Genomic DNA, 19,643 nt, shown 5'->3' with positions numbered 1-19,643 from the left:
TTTAAGTGGAAGACATCAAAAGGAAAGTATTAAGCTTAGTTACGGAGCTTAAATGGGCAGTGAAGTCATAAGTGAATGCTATTTAATTACCTTACCAGCCTAAAGTCAACACTGCGTAGGCCTTGTTCTGAATTTTTCGGCCATTTTAAGCTGATTTTTTTCAACGACAAGAATTCTTTACAAAGTGCCCTTACAAAGTGTCATCCTACGCAATTTTCTAACATCGGCTAGGACGTCACCCTGTCAGGTCTGTAGCGCTAAATTTAGCGGATTTATGTCAACTTTAACCTATGGAAAGAGTGAACAAATATAAAGTCGACTAAGCCCTAGAAAGTAACGAACCAACATTTTGAAGGCTGAGATTGCTTTAAAATCCATTGCAAGGCAGTATGGCGTCATTACAGAAGTCGTTGAGCCGGCTGCGAACAGTGCATGGTGCGTCTCCTCTACTGCTCATTACAAAAAAATTAAGGCTCTGCAGTTGCGCTGAGAATAAGAATAAAATTTATTATGTCCTTATATGAATTACGTATCTATATCCATACAGACAGAGGTCCGAGAGCACAAGGCTCTAAGGGGACCTTCTGTAAATTACAACACACGCAAGTTCAAAAAAAAAGTCACAGCAGCTAGGCTGGCAATAGGTGAATACAATTAAAGAACCAAATTTAAAGATTAGTCACAATGCTTGTGTAATGTAAACGTCATCAAGAAAGGGTAAAAGCCCAGTATTTAAGAAATTTATAAATGGTTGTGCTTTATTTTAGTAGGGAGATTGCCCCAGTAAAAAAACTGCCGCGAAATTAGCACCATGCTTACAATTTGACAAAGCAGTCAAATAAAAATTCTATGGGGAAATCAAGCTACAACAGGGCTTCCACAAATGCATTTCGGTGTCACCTTATGCTTCCCCTCGAAGTGCTCTCAGATGGTAGCCATTGGTGAAGTCAATCATTGCAGGAAAAACTCAGGTGGGTAATAATGCGGGTAATTAGTTCAAGTTTATGACGTAGCGCACCCCATGGTGCTTTGCGTCGAAATGAAATCAACGGAACAAAAGCTGCCCGCGTCCGGAAATCAGTTCATATCCGAAAGAAAAGTTGAATTGATATGGACGCCGGCTCACTCTGGGCTGGAGGGCAACGAACTTGCCCACCAGTTCGCCCGAGAGATGGAACACCGGGTAGAGGAAGGTGAGCCACAGTCCATAATTAGTTATAAGGACATTACGAACCACTACAGGACGGAGAGGCGACGTTACCCCGATCCTCACAAATCGCTTAGCAGAGAACAGCAAGCGATTTACAGGCAGATGCAAGCAGGATCCTTCCCGCACCCTTACCTTCAAAACAAGATGTACCCGGAAAGGTACGACAAGGAATGCAATTTTTGCAAGATTCAGTTAGGCACGCTCCAACACGTCATTGGAGTATGCGATTTCTACAAGCCAATCCCCCCACCTCTCACCTTTCCCACTACCCCACCCCATTCATCATCCACCCTTACCGAGCGATGGGAGACCTTGTTAACGAGCCCCGCCCTGGAAGACCAGCTCGTTCTGATCTCCAGGGGCCAGGCGGCTAGAGAAGCATATGGGTCCCGTGAAGAGGGAACCACTTCCATCGACGGCGTCTAAGAAGACGTCGTAGTAGCTCGATTCAATAAAAGTTGTTTCTCTCTCTCTCTCTACTCCTACTGAGATCAAAAACTGAGAGCATAAACATACCTCATTTCCCATAATGCCGGAAGATCTGCCCTGTTTGTTAAAATTAAAATAATTGCTAAATTCAATTTACGAGTTTGCTTGCAATCGCGCTGCCATGCTAACCTAGTAACCGAAAATGCATGAAAACCCACAAGGAATATGCCTTCTTTTTGTTTGATAGCAGTGTTTCTAACCAAAATTTTAGTAACCTAAAAGCCGCGACCAACTGGATATTTTGTTGTTGTTGCTTCTTACGTCAAATCAAACTACATCTTTTGTGCCACATTTATTGTTTCAATTACGTTACACTAAGGGAATCAAACACAAGTTATGTTCATCGAACTCAACTTACACAAAGTAAGTTGAGTTTGACGAAGCATTATCTATCTTTGTTCTTTTTTTTTAAATCGCAGACATTATTTAGCTGCCCCCTGTACACTTTTTCTGGGGCCGTGCAATTTTGTGAGAATTTCACCCCCTGGGTAACTAATACATTTAGTGTAAAGTGCAGACTGTCTAAGCCTCTTGCAAAGCAAGTTAAAATAGCAAAAAAAGGAGCCAATGCTAGGAATCGAAGCCACCTACAAATAAACACGACCAGGAAATTATGAACACTAAAGCAGGCGTGCTACAGAATGACTTTATGCAATTAAATAAATGCGCACGGTTGGACTGCAGCGCAATAAACCATGCAATTCACCACATTCGGCAGAGATTTTTTTTTTTTTTTTTTTTTGCACGAGCTCCTGACTACCGATAAAAACCAGGACAACACACCTTTTATTCTGGGCCGAGTGCCCGTACTTTGTGAGTATGTTTTCACGGCCAGGGTTGTTCAAGAGGCGTGAAATATGCAGCACGGTACAGCACTTCATCGCCAACGCCCCTCACAATTAAAGTGCACACGCTAGTCCCAGCCAGCGGGCACTAATCACTAGCCCTACGAGGTCAGTGTGCCGGCGCAGACATCACGTGCGTCGGTGTTGGTGTAATTGCAAACAATGTAGTCTCCGTTCTAGCCACAGAAACAACTGTTTACCTTCTGTTGGCAAACGTAGAGCCCCTAAATCAAACTTGGTCCGTTCATTTGTCTCCCTTACCAGCGTCGGTATTTTTTGAAAGTCACTGTAGTAAGCGATACAGCTCTCTTCTGGCTACCCTGTCATGGAAGAAATTCGATTTGCAGGAGCCACGTAAAAACGACGTGATGGATGAACTGGAAACGTTCGCATGCGTGCGTCGGAGGGTTCCTCGAAACTTCGCAAACCCGGCACGATTTCCCATCGCGAATTCGAAATGAGCTTTTCTCCGGGCAGTCTTGTTTCTCAACCCGATGTTTTCCGCCGCCGGTTCTGTTTATCCTTTTTTTTTTTTCGACCGCGCGCTTTTAGCAACCACAGCGTCATTCGCAGGAAGTAAACATGGAGGAAAATTGTTATTCATGAAATTTTTCTGTGGTTATAGAAACAGAACTGTAAATTTAGTGCCATCGCAAGATTTTGATGCGTAGCATTCTTTGCGTAGCATTCTTTGCCCGCACAGCGAGGACAGTGTAACGCCCTACATTTCGGCAATAATACAGATTTCGCGAAGGTTCAATCTTTAATTATTATAATGACGTAAATAGAGATACTTGGTTGAACAAAATTTTGAAAAACCAAAAAATAAAAAATGTATAAAAAATGACGAAAATGGCGAACCGTGTAACGCCCTTCATTTACACAAAAATGCAGATTTTTGTATAAATGCAAATGTAAATGAAGATTTCTTTGTAAAGAATAGAGGTGTTTCGCTTACTACAGTGACTTTCAAATGTACTGACGCTGGTGAGGGAGACGAATGAAGAGACCAAATTTGATTTAGGGGCCCGACGACTCCCAACACGAGGCAAAAAGTTGTTTCAGTAGCTAGAAAAGAGGCTACATTATTTGCAGTTACACCAACACCGACGCACGTGATGTCTGCGTCGACAAACTGACCTCATTTGCTAGGGCTAGGGAATAATGCCCACCGGAACTAGAGTGTGCACTTTAATTGTGAGGGGCGTTGCTGATGAAGTGCGGTACCTTGCTGCGTATTTCACGACTCCCGATCAACCCTGGCCGAAGTACGTGCACTCTAATCGGAGTAAAAGATGTGTTGTCTTACTTTACCCGCCACGGTGGCTCAGTGGCTAAGGCATTGCGCTGCTGAGCACGAGGTCGCGGGTTCGATGCCCGGCCGTGGCAGCCGCTTTTCTGATGGAGGCGAAAAGCAAAAACGCCCATGTGTACGAGATTTCGGCGCACGTTAAAGATCCCCAAGTGGTCAAAATTAATCCGCAGCCCTCCACTACGGCGTGCCTCATCGCCTGCGTTGCGTCGGCGCGTTAAACACTACAATCAATCAAATCAATGCCTTACCTTTTTTTTCAATAGCCAGAAACTCAGGCAAAAAAAATTATTTTCCGCATTTGGTGAATTGCATGATTTTTTTGCGCTGCATTCAATCCTTGAGCATTCATTTAATTGCATAAAGGCCTTCTGCGACCTGCCAGCTTTTATATGTACATAAGTTTCTATTCGTGTTTATTTGTTGCCGAGTTCGATTCCTAATATTTGCTTCTGTTTTGCTATTTTTGCGGAAGTAACACCCGTAATCGTTGTAATAGCGTAAATGGAGATAACATGTCGCACGTAATTAAAAAAAATTTGGCTGTAAGGAACTCACACTCTGGACAAGCGGCATAAGAATGCTACGCATTAGTAGACAATTTTCTGAATTTCTTCAGATTTTTTTACTGGCAGCGAAGGTATTAGGAAGAAGATGAGTAATCCTCCCATTTCAATTCCAACAAAGAAATATTTGCCAAGGCCGTGTTTAGAGCTAGTAAATGTAAATGTCCGCCGACCAGCAGGGAGATTTCTTTACGATGTCCCCACCCCAAGTTGAGCGTTAGTTGTCGGCATAATACGTGCGCAGGGATCGATGGCCGCTAACTTCAATTTTGGTGTCCACATGCTGTATGCTGCGTCAGAACGAACTTGCGCTCGGCGGAAGGATTTTTAATAACACCTTTTCCTTTTTTCTCAAGCAATTCGTGATGTTCACTTGACTCCGTCCCCACGAGAGAGAGAATAAATTTTTAATAGAGCAAACGGTGATAGTTGAGCCGTCACTCGGTGGGGTGGGTTCGGCTCAGTCCAGGTATACCCTTGGGCCTTGGCTGCAGCCACTCGTCCCTCAAGGGAAATGAGGCGGCTCACACCGCTGCCCGCACCCTTCCACACCAGGCATTTCCGTCAGGGACAGAACCCATGGTCCAGCCTCCTCCACCTCCCGCTGTTTCATCACGCCACCACGACATCTTGCACCATTATCGCAACCTTCGCCGCACCTTGCCTCAACCTCTCTCTCCCTCAACTAACAAAGGAGGAACCAATCGTCTGGCGTCGATTACAAACACATATTACAACGCACCTATCCTCCACGCTATTGCCCCTAACCAATACACCCTCACCTGTTACTTCTGCCCCTCTCTTAATACCACATCGTGTAGGCCTGTCAAAACATGCCATCGCTCACCCCTAATCCAAACCCTTCCCCAGAGCATTGGGAGGGCCTGCTGACCAACTCCCATCACACTGACCAGATCTTTCTCGTCACCTGTCCTTAGAGAACAGTTTACGTCATTTTCTCTCCTTTTGTTTCTTCTGCAGGTAACCACCACGTGACGTTAGCTTGGCATCGCGACGGTGGCCCGCTGAACTCTTCCTCTGGTACGGTGAAGACATCTGGCAAAGGGTGGGAGAACACTCTTGAGATGGGCCCGTTGAGACGTGAGCACCTCTTCTGGAACATCAGCTGTCTGGTTACAAGCAACGTCTCGCTACCAGCTGAGAGCTGGGTCGTCATCGACGTGTTTCGTAAGTGCGTGTGAGGGATGCGAACGACGTTAATGTGCATTTCTACAATTATGTGTTATGAATGCCGTCCAAACGAGCACTCTTATGCCCGAAAAGAATGCCAGGACGCAGAAAGTTGTGGCAAACCATAGTGCCACTATTCGTAAGTGAAAAAATAACACTTTAATGCACTGTCAGGTGGCGCTTTTGGATTTCATAAATATATTTATCACGTCGTTTCAGAGTTTGCCATCGAATGGCGAGTGGTATCACGAGTTCGAGCTTATCTTTCGCCAGTCAAATTTTTCTGGATTTGTTTTGTAAGTTTAGAACGTTCAGCAGTACGTACCGATGGAGCTCGTCATGAATCAATAAAAATGGATACCTATGTGTCGTACAAACAATCATAAGGCGGCACCGTAGCCACTACAGATACACAGGTGAAGCTCTGGTTGCCTCTCATGTTTGTTTTGTTGCTATCTCCGGGGCCTTCCTGTTTGGTTGGCCCTAATCAGCAGCTTATTTCAGTCCACTGCAGGAAGAAGCCTTCTCCCAGTGACCTTCAGCCGCTCATGCCCTTCGCCGCTCGAGTTCATTCCCTGCCTCCGAATTTCCCTATTTCGTCTCTTCATTAAATTATTGGCCCTCCCCTCCTTCTAGTCCTGTCTCCTGGTATCGACTCTGTCACCCTGGTGCCTAACCGTTTGTCGTTTCGTCTCACTGTATAGCCAGTCCAATTCCATTTCTATTTCGTTATTTGAGCTATGATATTGTTACGGTGCAAAGGGTTTAATTACAGCCGTAAATGGGAATAAGAGCGTTGAAGGAGGCGGCCACCGATGCTGATGATGATGATGATGTCCTCAAATATTTTGGCACGTGCCCACAAGGGGGGATTGGCCAGGGCTAAACCGGTTAAATACGTGGGGACTTCAAAATACTTATTTCCGGAAAGAGGCTGTAAAAGGAAACATAGTTGTGAATGAAACCCGAATTACCCATTAATCAGCACCGTTTAGCAATTCAAACGACCTGAGGCAGAAAGAAAATTTTGAATGCAATTATATATATCCCTTTTTGCAAACCCCATCTTTGATGCGCAAATAGATAATATAAGTGTTAACGGATCCTGCGGTCAGTACAAGTGCGGTTCGTCCTCCACTTCCTCTTCTGCTCCACCTCTCGACGCATACCCCACTTGGGGAGTGATCGCGACTAGTTTAACGCTGCACAGTTTCGAGCGTGAAAATATCATCAACTCGAGTTTGTTCCCTGATCCAGGCATCTCGTTTCCTGCCCCTAAGTGTTACTCCGGTCATTATTCGCTCCGTGGCCCATTGAGCCGACCCACGTTTGCTTTCAAGTTGTTTGACGAATTGGTTTTAGATTATTCTGATTTTATATCCAGCAGGACGATTTGGTTTTATATTATTCTTTTCAATGGTAGAGGTAGTTTACATTTCATTATTTGGGAGTGCTTGCACAGTGCTTCCCAGCCCGTACCTATTCTGCGCCGAATTTCTCTCTCGTGGTTGGGGTCAGCACTAGCCATCTGTCCAGTTATATTCTTGTACTTCTTTTAGCGCTTCGCCTTCTAAGCTGAAGAGAGCGCTTACGGCATGCTTATTCCTTGCTACATTTGTTTTATTCATATTTATTTTTAGCCCCGTGGTCGCGCTTTATGATTGTAGTTCCTCGAGCATTTTTTGCTATTGTTCTGCTATCTCAGTTGGCAAGAATATGTCGTCCGCAAACCTCAAATGTCTCAAGTATTCTCCATTTATCCGGAAACCTCTGCTTTCCCAGTGAAGATTCACGAATACCCCCTCCAGACATGCTATGAACAGTTCTGGCGAATAGTAGTATCTCCCTGTCGTACGCCCTTTCGGATCGGGAACCAATCGCTTTGTTTGCAAATAATTATCCTGCCCGCACATCTCTTATATATATATATATATATAATATATAGTCTGGAAAGATAAAACTCACACAGAGCGCGAAAAACATAAGGTCAGTAGAGACAAACGAGAAATACTCTGAAGAAAGGGAGTCCTCTCCCTGAAACGTCAGTAAACTCATTTTTATTTTCTACGTATTTCTCGTTTGTCTCTGTCTCTACTAACCTTATATATATATATATATATATATATATATATATATATATATATATATATATATATATATATATATATATATATATATATATATATATATATATATATATATATATATATATATATATATATCTTCTAGAAGTCTTGTGCTTGTCTCCTCTATTCGCTGGTCTCTTAATGCTTTTAGAACGGTGTGTACTGAATCAAACGCGTTCTCATAGTCTATAAAAGCCATGTAAAGGGGTTTAGCATACTCTGCGGGTTTGTCTATTATTTGATTAAGACATGGATGTGATCTATTATTGAACGTCATTTCTTAAATCCACTGTGATATACGGGTTGTTGGGAATCTAGGCTGGCGCTTATAGGCGTAACTATAACCTTAGTAGACAGCTTGTATAGCCCCTAGAGTAGGCTGGTGTGTCTATAATTCCTTAGGTATTTTGTATCTCCCTCCTTGTGAATCAGAATTGGCATTTTTCCAGGCTTTGGGCGCTTTTAGAATCTTTGAGCATTCTGAAAATTGTGCAGCAAGCCTTTCCAGTACAATATATCCGCCCTCCCTTAAAAGATCCACGTTGGGCTGTCGTGACCTGCAGCTTTTACTCTTTTCATTCCCTTGAGAGCCTTCTTTCTCTGCCTCCTCATCGGTTACTAGTGCGATGTCTCAAGCTAAGCTTGTACTCTCAGTAGTGTCTCCTGGTCTAACATCACTGGTGTATAGTCTAGTGTAGAATCGTTCCTCTACTTTTATTATCTTGTCCAAGCTGTGCGTAATGTTACCCTGCTCGTCTCTGAGTGCATACATTCTGCTTATACCAATAACTAGCGTCTGCTTAAGTTCTTTTAAGATACCTCCTATTTCCTGCGTTTCCTCGGTCACTACCATGTTGTATGCACAAATGTCCTTCGTTTTACTTCTGTTAATCAATTTCTACAGCTCCGCCGATCCAATATGATCACGGTATTGGATAATCTCATGTACTTAGGCCTCGCATTTGGGTACATCGTTTTCTGAGTTAGTTTTCCAGTTTGTTTCCTACATTCTGCTTCTTCCAAAGTTGCTGAAGGCTCTATGGTTGACGTTGTTAGGTTGTCATTTAGCCTGTCTAAACTATTGTCGTTTCCCCTGTTAAAAGAGCGCATTTGTTTTGAAGGCTGTTTTGAAGGCTGTTTTGAAGAGTATGTTCATCAACCTCAGGGGTTTTCTCTCCGAAATCCCACCAGTGTATCTCCTCAACTGTTGCGACTGCCTATTCCAAAGTTTCCCATTGATCTTTCTCTCATTTACTTGTCGCCTAGCTTTGCGTTAAAGTATCCCATCCCAATCATTAACTTTGTTGTTCCCTTCCTCATTCCTTAAGTCGACGTCTTCGTAGAAACTGTTTACGAGTTCATCGCCGTAGCTAGCTGTTGGCGCGTAGGCCTGTACTATCATTAACCGGTATCGCTTCTTCCCCGGGATCACAACGACAGTGACCTTTTTGTTGGTGAAGAATTCCAGTACGTTCCCTGCTATTTCTATTTGGCATAAGAACCACACTCCGCGCTCTTTACTTTCTTTAAGCCCTCTGTAGCACAACATATGCCCGCTACTCAGCTCTATAAAGCCTTCTCCTGTTATTGTAAGCTCGTTAAGCCTTATAACATCCTACTTTATGTGCGAGAGCTCCTCTAGTGGTACTACTAAGCTTCCCTCACTGGACAGGGTTCACACCTTGAACTTTGCCAGGTTCAAGTTCCAAATGGTGGCCTGCGCTGACCCAGAAATTCAGATTTTGTTCAGTCCTATTCATATTTTACTGTGTAGAAATTTAAAGGCTTAAAGCGGCCTTTCTACAACGTTGGCGCTGTTACATGGAAAATGACGGCTGTTCATCATGTCAATTTTTCTAGAACCTCCATCGACGCTGACCTTTAAAAGAGGCTTTACAGCTAGCATTCTTACGCTGTGGTGAAACTAGCGAAACGGATCTGCTACATTACTGGAGCATTGGCTGATCGTTATAATGAAAATATTTGAAAATTATACTGATAATATCTGATCATTTCTGCCGGAAGAAGCAGAAGCTGAAAGGCCAGCCAACATTAAGCAATCGCATTACGTCAGTTTAATCGTCTGCCAATTACTACTTTTCGCATGAAAATAGCATTTTAAAGTGATTTACCGCAATTATTTAGAGTAATAATCAGTCTGGTGTGATGGATCGATAACGATGGTAATCACTCTATCGCATCCGTATTTGCTCCTCGACAGTGGCCCCAACGTCGGTTTCTGTCTGGAGCTGGCCGTACGACGAGAAGGAAGACTCAGGCTGGGTCATGCTTGCCGCTGCCACGACTCGTGGCACAGACTACCCCCTGAAGGATTCGGCCACCCCCTCCGTCCAAGCTTCGCAGTCAGCGAGCGACCAGCACAGCTTGGGCAGCCCAGTCTTCTTCTCCTCCTCCGCGACGAACTCAATACACGATTCAACGACGGGCTTTCGCGCACCGCGAAGCTTTGAGTGCGAGGTAACGGGAAGTCGTCCTCACGCCAACGTCACGTGGTTCCTGGACGGACGACCTCTGGACGAACGTTTGAGCGACACTCGAGTGCAGGACAACGTAACGGCAAGCGTGCTTCTCCTGCCCGCACCGGAGCAGTCGGGGAAGCTGCTCGAGTGTCGCGCCACCAACGCCAACCTTCCGGCGGATCGGGGAGGCGTACGGAGCAGCTACCTGGAGGTCGACCTCTCAAGTAAGTCAAGCATTCCGTGAGATGCACAGCAGCGCTATTTAAAAAATCTTGCTGTTCCTATCACAGAGTGGTAGTCATCCCCGCGGTAAAGAAGTGCGGGATAAATGTTATTCCACTTCAGATCAAGACCTCTTAAATATTTTCAAGATGTCAGAGTTTAGAGTTCTTAAGTACGGCGATTGAAATTCCCACAGTTGAAGAATTGTATCGTCGCTCTCAGCCTACATGTCACACCAATAGGAGCTTTCGTCTATCTCCTAGGCTGTTCTGAAATGAGCTAGCCGAATAAGCCTGGAAAACACGGCAATAGATTAAAATACGACTAATATAAGATTTCACCGTGAGACTTTGTAATCGTTCACTCTGAAAGGTCTACCGATTCAGTCTGTCGTAGAAAGTGGCGCGGCGGCCACCGTGTCGCATTCAGGGAGACTTGGGTTTGACTGGTTCGGGCGGGTTGCGTCCTCTCTCAGTTGAAGGAGCCATATGCGGTCGCCATGCGTTCATTTGTTGGTTGGCAATATGCGGTCAATTGTTGGTCGTTACCTTACCTCATTCTACCTTGTTTCAAAAAAAAAAAAAAAAAACAAGTGCACCATGTTTCTTGCTGCTGCCATTGCAGGCAATTCTGACGGCTACTTGTCGTCTGCATTATCAGCTGCGTCGTCCACAGCTATCTCAACTATGTACGCGACCGACAGCATTCCGATTCCGGTAAAGAGGACGTCGGCCTCGTACAGCGCGTACTACGTGTAAATTTGCCGTACACGACCGCTTTCGGTGCGTAGTGGCATCCACGCGTTCGAACGGAGACGTTAACAGCTGTCTGTAGCGGACTTCGCTTGTGTCTTCCCTGTCAAGATTTAGAGATATCCGGGGTCCCCCGAAAAACCTTTTCAAGATAAAGGGGGAGAAATCCATGGCGCCTACGATAGGTAAATTCATGCAAGAAAAGGTTTCGACTTGACCGATATTTCAAGATATCCGAGTTCGCGTTAACGAAGGATTACTGTATATATACAGACAAACAGGAATTTTATGTGCGAGAACATCCCGTTCCTCTCCCTCATAATGCCTCCAAAGGCCGCCACCGCCGCGCGAAGTACTTGCATACAACTCGTCTTTGAGATTCAGGCATCGGTGCAGCAAGTCGAACATATATCCGTCCATTTCTCCGGCCACAATCAATGACTGGGAAAGGAGTGTTTCTTAAAGGAGGCGCAATATCTGAAGAATAAAAGTGGCCTCTAACCATGCATCCAAGTCGGTCTGAAATTCTTTGCCTCGATATATTTTAGTATAAACATTAAACAGTTAGTATAAACATCTAAACAGCTGCGCTCCACTTACGCATTAGGGAGCATCGTAATCGTCAACCATTTTTTTTATTTTCAACAGTTATTTCGTCTCTCGTTATATATATATATATATATATATATATATATATATATATATATATATATATATATATATATATATATATATATATATATATATATATATATATATATATATATATATATATATATATATATATATATATATATATATATATATATATATATATATATGCAAAAATATTCTTCGCGTACGAGGAGTGCTGTCATAATGTTTGCGACAGTTTTTGCGTAAACACAGCTAGCGTGCCGTGCCATAATTTTCTCCTTTTTTTATCTTTACCCATGCGTAGACAGCATATAATATTTGATGACAATGCATCTGTGCCACTTTCTCCTGCCTAAACCTGAGGAACTATCTCGAAGTATATGATAAATGGCAAGAAGTTCAATAAATATGATTTATTCAAAAGAAACCAATGCTCCAACCTTGCAGTCTCCATCCAAATTATCCCATGAATTATTTTGCTGGCCCATCACGTAGATAATTTATAGGCCATAGCTTAGCCGTCTAACCACTATCGACGTACGACGACTTCCGCCAACCAGCTGCATACATACATATTTCTTCTTACCCAGACCTTCTTTCAGTCCACAGTGCAATAAATAAATAAAGACCTTCCTTCAGTGCAAGAGAGAGAGAAAGAAATAAATAATGAACACTGACCAGGATAGCTCCACGAATGGAATGGCTTGCTACTTCGTATGCAGTCAATGAAATCGTGCACTCCTCCGTCTAACGACGACAATGGTTGAAGGCCAAGCTTTCTCGCGACGGGTTCTTCGGTTGTCGTCTGAGTTTTCCAAACCGCTTCGACCATGTCTAAATGGAGCAATCTGATAGACGCCGACTTCCTAGCGCGAGTGACCCCGGTTCGATTCCGGCCACAGGAAGCGTTTTTTTTTTTTTTCTTTCACTTCACCCTCGATCATTCATCATCAACGCTATAGAAAGTTGGCTTCCCCGCAGGGCGTTTTCGCGTTGCAGATACGAGAACAATAAAGCTTCGCTTTAAAAGTGAGGTTGGTTACAGAAACAATATTTACCTTTAGGTGGAACTATTTTTGCTTTGTTCTCCGCGCTCACGCAATGCGCTCCCTTTTTCCAAAAAAAAAAGGCTAATCAAATAACCAGTCAATCAATTTGCAGTAACAGCGCCTCCCCAGAAGCTGTCTTACAAAGGGAAAACGAAAACAGCGATTTAATTATATGAAGTGCCTTGGTTTAATTTTTAAGATTTCTTCTTACAACGCAGGCACGAAGTGAAGATTTTCAGTACCCATTGCCTCAACAAGAAGTTCTTCTTTTCAAAGCTTGGGGCAGTTCCCAAAATAATGGAACGATCTGCACAAGTCATCTCACGATTTTGGGATGTAACAGGGGTGGTCGAGCTTCCTGTGTTCTTTCCATTTCGGCGCTCCAAACTGTTTCCGGTCACCCCCTTTGTCTTCCTCCCCTTTCACCCCTCTTTTTTATCTGGGTCCGCGGTCAAGAGCTCGGCGACAATTATGTTTTACGTCACAAACAGCTGGCGATATTTTCTTTCTTGCAATTCCTTGTTTCATTGTTCGAACTTGAGTCGCAGTTAACAATTTATTTGCAAGGCTCTTCGTGCTCCGGAAAACGTAGGTCCAGAGCTCCCGCTTTCTAATGCAAGCACAAAAACGAAGCCGAGTATATTCCTGACCTTTTTTATTTATTTTATTTTTGGCGCGTGTGAGTTAGGGCGGAAGAGCCGCGTTAGTGGACAGAAGGATGGTTGGCGGGTGCGCTTGTTTTTCGCATACTTACACTTTTTTTTTCGTTATAGGCATACACGCGGCACAAATAGATTTTGTCGGAGAAAAAGACAATGTTTCGCTCGCGCCCTTAACGCAGACATAATTAAAGGCGTTGATGGTTTTCTTATGAAGACATTCATAAAACACGCAGTCGGTTGTTCCAAGGAGTTATAATTTGTCCGGGTTTCTTTTCTTTTCTTACAGATATGCGTACTTTTAAAAGCGATGATGGTTCCCGGATTATGAGGCTAGCGTGAGAGAAATGAGCAGACGAATTTCGCCCATCTTTCCTTAGTGTTGTAGCTATACGTTAAGCGTTGTGCGTAGCCCCGGAAATATTTTCAAGAATGAGAGCGCGAGCTTTTATTTCACTCGCGATTTAAGACCACCGCTTCATGCAAAAAAGAAGGCATTGCCCACTTCATCCTCGAACAAATAAGGCTTCAACTCACGCGATCCGAACCGTCGATAGTGGGGTCGTGCCCAATTTCCAGCTCAAGTTCTTTAAAGCGTCATGCCAGCGACGCTTAAATGATGATGATGATGGTGATGATGATGGTGATGATGGTATGATGATGATGATGATGGTGGTGGTGGTGGTGGTGGTGGTGGTGGTGGTGGTGGTGGTGGTGGTGGTGGTGGTGGTGGTGGTGGTGGTGATTGGGTGTTAATGGCGCAAGGCCATCTAGGGCGAAGAGCGCCGGCGTTGCTCATGACCTGACACAACGCAACAGTGGCGTCCTTTTGTTCTGAAGCAGATAAAAAGAGGCTGTCATAACAACAGCATGTGTTGTGCTCATTTAAGACTTCATTCATTCTTATACTCTTCGGGACTCAGGCAGCCCGTTAAATGGATAATTCGTCGCATACTACTCATGTCGCTTTCACAAGACACTACCGTTTCAAAATACAGCAGGCAATTCAGCAGTCTACCCTACTTGCAACGCAAGCACAATACTGGAGTAATTTATCAGCAACTGTGCCCAGAATAATTCCCAAAGATTGCGTCCTTACCGCAACACTTAAAATAAAAGTTACTCCCCTGGGCATGCTTTCAACAATCGTCACGGATGCTAAATCTGACATGGATGCTCAATCTGACAGCTGCTTCTTGGAAGTTTTCTTTTTTGGTGCTTGTCGATTTTAATTGATCTAGATTGTAAACTTGTTTCTCGTATGATCAGACTGGAAGTTCTTTTTAATTTGAGGTTTTTTGCGCGCCGAAACAACGCTTGAGACATGGGCCCGACCGTAGTTGAGGGCTCCGGATTAGTTCCTACCAACCGGGACGTCTTAAACGTGTGCCGAAATCTTGACACACAAGCCTCGTTGAGACAGATGTGGAAATATTGCGAGCATTTCAAGCACAGTCGTATCAATGACTCCCGGCCACGTATCCAGCAACCGAGCTGAATAGAATTCCAGGAATACCCAACCGCCCTTTTTGAGCAAAAGCTCTGTTACTTGAGGTAAAAATCCATTCAACGGCTCGTTCTTCGTGAAGCATCACTCAGCCTTCAAACTCAGCCCAAGGTGTAACCAGCGCTTCTTGCGGTTGCGGAGTGAAAGCACCTAATCGCTTGTTCGTTCCAAGTGGATGTGCGCGGAGAGGGGGATAGGGCAAACGAGAAAGGACGGGCGCCATCAAAAAAAAATTACACCATCTTCCCATAGGGGAACCCTGAGTAGTATGCGAACCAGCCATGGGGTCGACTGAAGTTCCCATTAGTTTTCAGTTCGCGTTTCCGTTGACGTTCAGCTTCGCGTGCCTTCGTTGCATCAGTAGCTTCTTGACGTAGTTCCAATGAGTGAAGGACATAAGGCGCGTTCGTAGAACATGCTCCCGTCTCTGATTGTAGCGTAGTGGGAAGAGCGCCACGTAACTCCCGTTGCGGCCAGAGTCGTGGGATCGAAACCGGGCGCCGCCTAACTATTTATAGTGGACTGCGCTGACGTCAGCCCAAATGCTGACGAGGTTGAAGAGACGCGCATGCGCAGTAGAGTGCGGACGGCGGACTACAAGGAAGGGAGGGACACAGCCCCGAGCATGAGATGCTCCGCATCTAAAAATGGTTCAGGGAGCCGCTGACTCCACCCTAGTGGACCACGCGTTCGATTACAGCGCCGACTGCGCCGAGCAGCGACGGTGTTTTGTCTTGCGGCGCAATCATGCCATTGCGCGTTCACTGCGCGCTTTCGGTGCGAAAACCGAGCTATCATTCTACAAGCTTGCTGTAACCGCATTCAACCACGATAAAATTTTAGCACGAAAGTGTTTTACGCCAGGTTACAGCAAGAACTTACTGACGTCATATCAGTCACGAAAATGACGTCGCCGGAAAAGGTTTCACTGATACGGCGGCGCTAGGTTTCGAGCCGACGATCACTATGGCCTCAACGGGAGGTGTGAGGCGCTCTGCAAACTGATCTATGAACTCCTACAAATGTAGCTCTACGAACGCGTCTTATATACTTCCCTATAACCATCTCCATTCAGATGGGGCTACTGCCTAGGAGAGGTGAAGCGAAATAGTGCGTGGCCTCCGCGATAGGCGAACGGCGCGCCGCCGGCAGCAAATCGCGGGGGCCACGAGTAGTGCGTCATGACGCTAATGAGCGCCGATAGTTGGCGCTGCGTTACGCTTTGGTAAAACAACAAATGAGGCAGTGCAGGGAGACATGGGATGGCCTTCTTTGAAGTGAGAGAAGCACAGAGCAAAATATTTTTTGAAGAACGACTTAGAAATATTGATGACCAGAGATGGGCGGCCAAAGTGTTACGGTATGTTTACACGAAAAACGTGGACACACAGTGGAGGAAAAGAACCAGAAGGCTCAGGACAAAGTATATGAAACCTGGAAGTGCAGGGGAAACTACCAAGGCAATAAAAATGCAGCGAAAGAATCAGAGACAATGACCTGGAAAGAGATGATGGACGCGAAGAAGTCCTTAGATATCTACAGGATCGGGAAGCCGAAGATAGGGGAAAAATTCTTCGATAATACCAAAGGAAGTGCATTGCTTTTTGAAGCCCAGGCGGGTTGCTTGCGGACAAAAATGGTTATCCGCGAGCCGGTACAGGAAGAACTGTGCGCAGGCTGCGGCAAGGAGCATGAAGCCATGCGAAATATTGTAACGGAGTGCAAAGGTATCCGTCCAGTCCTCAGTGAGGGAGCCATCCAGCTTCCGGAAGCCCTTGGCTTCAAGGTTAACGGAAAAGTGAATTGGACAGCAGTAGAGGTTAGTGAAAGAGGGTTACAATGTTGGTGGGAAAAGAGAAGAGTACAATCTGGAAAGACATGCAAACAAAGAATTCAGACTAGCGCAAAGATTAGGTGTTTCTTTGTTCTTGTTTTTTTTTTTTTTTTTTGGCGACGTGATTGTAGTGTGGCATTACGACTAAGCCGCTGTGCAACGCCACCCCGTTACAAAGGGGAAGTCGTTAATCATCATCACCATCATCATCATGATGATCATCATCGAGTTCATCGGTCGCCTTTGTTGTGGGTGCGATGGCCCCGTCGCGCCTTTGTCGAAGCGACCCGCCAGCAGGTCGTCCCTCGCCAAGCGCACGCGCAACATTGCTGCCGTCCCGTCAAATCATGCTCGTTTCCCTGCAGTGAACTGTAAATTTACGAAACAATTCGCTGACAACCCGTTCGGTTTCTTTCGCACGGTTTGCGAGCGCCAGGGGTTTCAATCGGATTTGCGCAATGCTCCGGCGCATGTAATCCAGTGTGTATTGTTGATGCCTCTAACGGTGCCATACCCACGAAATATAAATAGGGATGTGCAAGTTCATATCGGTGCACGATAAAGATTCAGCCGCTCCTGCGAAAGCACCTATCACTTTCGTGTTTTACCGATTTCTACGAAAGAAAAATCAACCACAACTTTTTTTTTTTTTTTGAGGTGCGGTGATACTACCCATCAATGAATGAAATCTCTTACCTATGCGATTTATTGTTACGTTTTCAATATCGTATGTCGAACTACCGTTTATTAGGCTACTTAGTCAAATTAAGTTCTCTTTTACGACTCAGACAAGCCCGAAGTGAACCTGAGGCTGGGTGCGGGACTCAACGCGAGCCAGATCACCGAAGGTGCCGACGTGTACATGGAGTGCTCCGTGCTGGCCGCCTCGCGGGTCGCCGACGTCACGTGGCGTCACGAGGGACGAGTGCTGAGGGCGGCTCCGGCCGATGGCGTCCTGGTGACTCCGCGCTACCTGGTCATCCGGCGCGTCACGCCCGCCAACACTGGACGCTACACGTGCCGGGTCACGAGCGCCGACGGCGAAAGCGTCGAGAGCACTCCGTTTCAGCTGCGAGTCAGGTGCAAGTACTGACTTCGCGACAGTGACGTCATCAATACTTTATTAGCTCTTCCTTCCTTCCCCTTGCGCAGTACATTTGTGCGTTCACACCAGCGTTATTCCACGATCGCACAAAAGCTGTGCCTCGTGCTACCTTTGTCTTTGAGACCGGAACGTTTTTCGTGAACTAACGCCCCTCACTCCTGGTGGTGGTGGTATCAACGTTTATTCGTAAAAGGAAAGAAACAATAATCTCAAGTCCGTCCAAGGACCTACAAGCGCTAACAAGCGCCCCGCCGCTGTCGATCAGACGTAGCTGAGCAGGCACCGATGTGCGGAGGAGCTGCTTTTCCCAGGATTGGGGCGCTGTGTTGGGACAGGAGGAAAATAGGGGAATGGGGTTGTATTTGTCTCTTGTCATGGCAAGTTTCCATCATAGATGTTTCCTTTTATTTTAATTAAAGTTGAAGATCTGAGACAAAATGAAAAACGCATTACTCTGGTTTTTTTACAGGCATAATGCATCAATCAGACGAGATATACTTTGAAGTACGGCAAACAATACACGACGTGCATGTACCTCCGAAATTCTCCCGGCATCGTAGCAACCAGTTCAGTGAAGAACAGGTGGTCAATATTGTTGGTGTTATCGGCTGCGCCCCCATTACAGGGTGCGATTTAAATTCTACATTCTCTTTCATTTATAGCTTTTAAATCCATGAGTACCTGGCGGAGGAAAAACGTGTGCTCACTAAGTATAGCTCGAAGTAAGTATAGCTCGAAGCGTGTTGCTTCTTGCCTCACGTGTTAGCCTTCTACAAAGATTCTGTGAGCAATTCGCCCCATAAGGGATTACCGTAAAGGTAAGAGACCATAGCGCGCACCTTCCCTTGACTTCATTAACTTGCAAACAGGACAGGAAAGGACTTTATTGAAACAAACCCTACAGTAGGCAGGAGCCGGGTTACGGCTCCGCCTCGACGTGGCCTGGCGTCGCGCCTTCTTCTGCGACCCTACTCGTCACAAGCCCGTTTTACGGAGCCCGTGCCTTTCGAGCGCGGCGAAGACCTGCTGGATGGCCCATGGCTGGTCTGTCTTGCTTGTAGATTCGCGGGCTCTCTGGAGTTCCTCCGGATACTCTTCGAAGTGCGCGCCGTCTGGGTCGGTGGCACAGTCCCACATGATGTGCCACCGGTTGGCCGGTCCTTTCTTACACACACTGCACTGGTCACTCGGGTACTCGTCCGGGTACATTTGGTGTAAGGAGGCCGGCGAAGTTGTCGACGCCGTTTGGAGTCTTCTTAGATGTATCGCCTCCTCGTGGCCCAGTTCCCGGTGGGGCGGCGGGTCAAAATGTTATGCGGAATTTTCGCTTCTTTTCTCAGCACACAGATGTTTCCTCTGCACGTATATACATCGGCAAAGCTGAGCTACTGAACTATTGAATACAGTGTCGATGTTTCTTTTAGGAAGCTCGACTTCGCCGGCATAGCATTGAATTTTAATGCGGAAAGCATTAAATGGCCCATTGAGCGAAAAAATATTTGGCGTCGGCGTCTGAACCCGTGACATGGCTTCTTGGGAAGCGTTCCATAGGATCAACTGATCAAGAGGAGTCGACATTGAGCATGAGATTTCACCGTCGAGGAACCACTTAAACATGATATATGTTTGCATATCAAGATCACATGTATGAAAAACGACA

General features: G+C 45.4%; 1 protein-coding gene across 2 annotated transcripts in view; it reads left to right on the top strand.

Annotated features, from left to right (window-relative positions):
* The window catches only part of LOC144159342 (uncharacterized), a 269,326-nt gene that overhangs the window by 228,736 nt on the left and 20,947 nt on the right, over window positions 1–19,643 (top strand). For both annotated transcript variants that reach the window (XM_077690756.1, XM_077690757.1), the window contains exons 4-6: window positions 5,404–5,610; window positions 9,961–10,443; window positions 17,667–17,960. In XM_077690756.1, the coding sequence (XP_077546882.1) occupies window positions 5,404–5,610; window positions 9,961–10,443; window positions 17,667–17,960 (984 nt within the window). The remainder of the gene's footprint in view (window positions 1–5,403; window positions 5,611–9,960; window positions 10,444–17,666; window positions 17,961–19,643) is intronic.

Source organism: Haemaphysalis longicornis, unplaced genomic scaffold, assembly GCF_048455015.1.
Source record: "Haemaphysalis longicornis isolate Haplotype H1 unplaced genomic scaffold, Haemaphysalis longicornis Haplotype H1 scaffold_10, whole genome shotgun sequence".
Classification (NCBI taxonomy): domain Eukaryota; kingdom Metazoa; phylum Arthropoda; class Arachnida; order Ixodida; family Ixodidae; genus Haemaphysalis; species Haemaphysalis longicornis.
This window is presented reverse-complemented; position numbering and strand designations above follow the sequence as displayed.